Below are 2,417 nucleotides of genomic sequence, written 5' to 3' on the forward strand. Positions count from 1 at the left end.
AATACGATTACGTTTAACAGGTATTTAAAATCAAGTACAATCAACTAATCACACTTTTTTTTATCTTGTTTTTTTTTATTAGAAATAGCGTTAGCTGTACACTGCACTGTGCACTGTGCACCATAAACATAAGAAAGCATTTTCCCCTCTCCCGTCTCTTCTGGTTTGGGGAACAAAATAGCAGAGCAGAACTCCAGTTATCAAAATCCTATGTACACATAAAAGCTAAGTTCTTTAGTGGAACAAAAACACGGAGGAAGACTTGCGATTTCTCTCGTTGATATAGTCCAATTGAGATGTTCTTTGTTTGTTATTATCCTAAATCATGTTCCATAATGAGTCCATCAATCATCCAGGCCCGGTGACTCTCCTTGCTGTATTCTTGATGCTATTCTGATGGCTTCCTCCAGCGAAGGCTGATCGCTGAGCTACAGAGAGAAGGAGAACAATGTGCATTATACGATCATTGATCGACATACTGATAACCGATCACTACTACGGATTTACCCCGACGCCCCCATGGAAGACAACACCACCGCCGACTGGTGTTAAAAGGCTTTCGTCACATGTTGATTAAAGGTGGAAAAAGAGCGTTTGCTTTGTGATTAGCATGACAGAAAGAGCCAGAGTGAGTCAATCAAAACAGGGTTTTCCATCATGAATAAAGGTATCGGTCATGAGACCTGCAACCTTTGATGCCATCCTCGTCCCTCTGGGGTTTCAGGCTAGAATAGCTCATTTAGTACTTGAATTAAACAGAATAATATGTCATTAAAACACTTCTATTTGTGTTTGGATTCATTTTTGTACTGAGAAATAAAACCACAGCAGTAAGTTGTTATTAGAAATTTGGCTTCCTCTTTATTCTGCAGATTTAGCGCTGGCGGTCATCATGGATTTGGATTAGTGTCAGTGTCATTTAAACTCCCGTCAGTGTCATCTAAACTCCCGTCGGTGTCATCTAAACTCCCGTCAGTATCATTTAAACTCCCGTCAGTATCATTTAAACTCCTGTCAGTGACATCTAAACTCTTGTCAGTATCGTATGAACAGCAGCACACTGAGTGTCGTTCTCAGCAAAAGCAATCAATCAGAAATGCAGCAGACTTTGTGGGATCAATACCAAGTCTATAACTAATATTTCTGAATATAATGGGCCTCTACTTCCCAAATGATCCATTTCACAGATTTTCTGCGTTTAAACAACATGGCCGATGTTTCCAGTCTTCTTCTTTCTTCTTCTTCAATAAAGTTAACTAAGCAAATCCACAGACATGAACTCATCCCACCAGTGTTTTCACTCCTATGGTGTCGTTCTACCAACCTGCACAGCAATGTGAGTGCCGTTGGAGGTGGCCAGTAATGTGACAGGATGAATGTCATCCTGCTCTTGGCTGTAGCCAGCCTCCTCCACGGTTTGGAACGCGGCCATATCCGACGTCATGATGGCCACCTGAGGGAGACGAGAGACAATCAATCACAAATCGATCAGTGACCACATTTGGTGCTATTTCGGAGGTCCAACAGAGAATTGTTTGGGCTGATTGTCTTTTTTCCCCGATTAGTCCTTAGATAAGGAGTCAGGTTTTCTCTGGAGTATATTTCCTCTACATGTCTTCATCCTGGTCTGTGATGGCCTGTTTACATGAATCATTAGGAGTTTGAAGAGATAGATGTACTTCTTTTGAAGGATGTACACAATCCGAGGGTCCCTAGAAAACTTAAGATACCTAGAAGATTTTTAGCATAAAATCTCCTCAACAATCTGAATAACAGTGTGCAAGAATGTTTGTATTGTTTATACAACACGAGAAGATATTGGTGATTAGTGATCGTCGTCTGCCCACACTGTCTCCAGCAGTGCTGCCGTTTAATTGTTTATAAAACAAATGCTTGTTGAAATTGTAATTGTTATACTGTATATCATTATATAACATACTCGTAATGTTATGTTTATGTTGTGTTAATATTCAAGATTGTCTGGTATTATGAAGCTCAGCTCAGTTAATTAAGTAACACAAATACAATACAATTATATATGTACACAAAATACCCCAAAAGCAAATCATTCAAACATTTTTTTCTACGTTCCACACAACAGTCGGTCAGTTGTTTACCTGTTCTTCTGAGCCGTCTGTTGTTACCATTGTAACCGAGTGAGCACCTTGCGTTGCCAGTTCGTGGGCCGGGATGGTGATGGTCGTGCCTTCTTGGGTCACCATCGTGATCGTGCCCCCCATGGCTTGTAAGTCTGCTTCAGAGATACTGACCTGATGTGTGAGGCACAAAATACAGAGCGAAGAACACAATGTGACGATTGGGGACGACTATAAGTGCTTTCAGAGGATAGATATGTGTGTATATATATATACACACACACACACACACACACACACACACACACACACACACACACA

At 40.7% G+C, this 2,417-nt stretch overlaps 1 protein-coding gene across 6 annotated transcripts in view; it reads right to left on the reverse strand.

The window, feature by feature from the left end:
• Nucleotides 1-46: 46 nt before the first annotated feature.
• znf143b (zinc finger protein 143b) overlaps nucleotides 47-2,417 on the reverse strand; it is an 11,227-nt gene continuing 8,856 nt past the window's right edge. For all 6 annotated transcript variants that reach the window (XM_031868259.1, XM_031868252.1, XM_031868245.1 and 3 more), the window contains exons 13-15: nucleotides 2,118-2,270; nucleotides 1,325-1,453; nucleotides 47-428 (exon numbers count right to left, since the gene is read on the reverse strand). In XM_031868259.1, coding sequence (XP_031724119.1) covers nucleotides 345-428; nucleotides 1,325-1,453; nucleotides 2,118-2,270 — 366 coding nt within the window. In that variant the 3' untranslated portion in view covers nucleotides 47-344. The remainder of the gene's footprint in view (nucleotides 429-1,324; nucleotides 1,454-2,117; nucleotides 2,271-2,417) is intronic.

The sequence above is a fragment of the Anarrhichthys ocellatus genome, unplaced genomic scaffold, assembly GCF_004355925.1.
Source record: "Anarrhichthys ocellatus isolate YVR2014 unplaced genomic scaffold, GSC_Weel_1.0 scaffold2, whole genome shotgun sequence".
Taxonomy (NCBI): Eukaryota; Metazoa; Chordata; class Actinopteri; order Perciformes; family Anarhichadidae; genus Anarrhichthys; species Anarrhichthys ocellatus.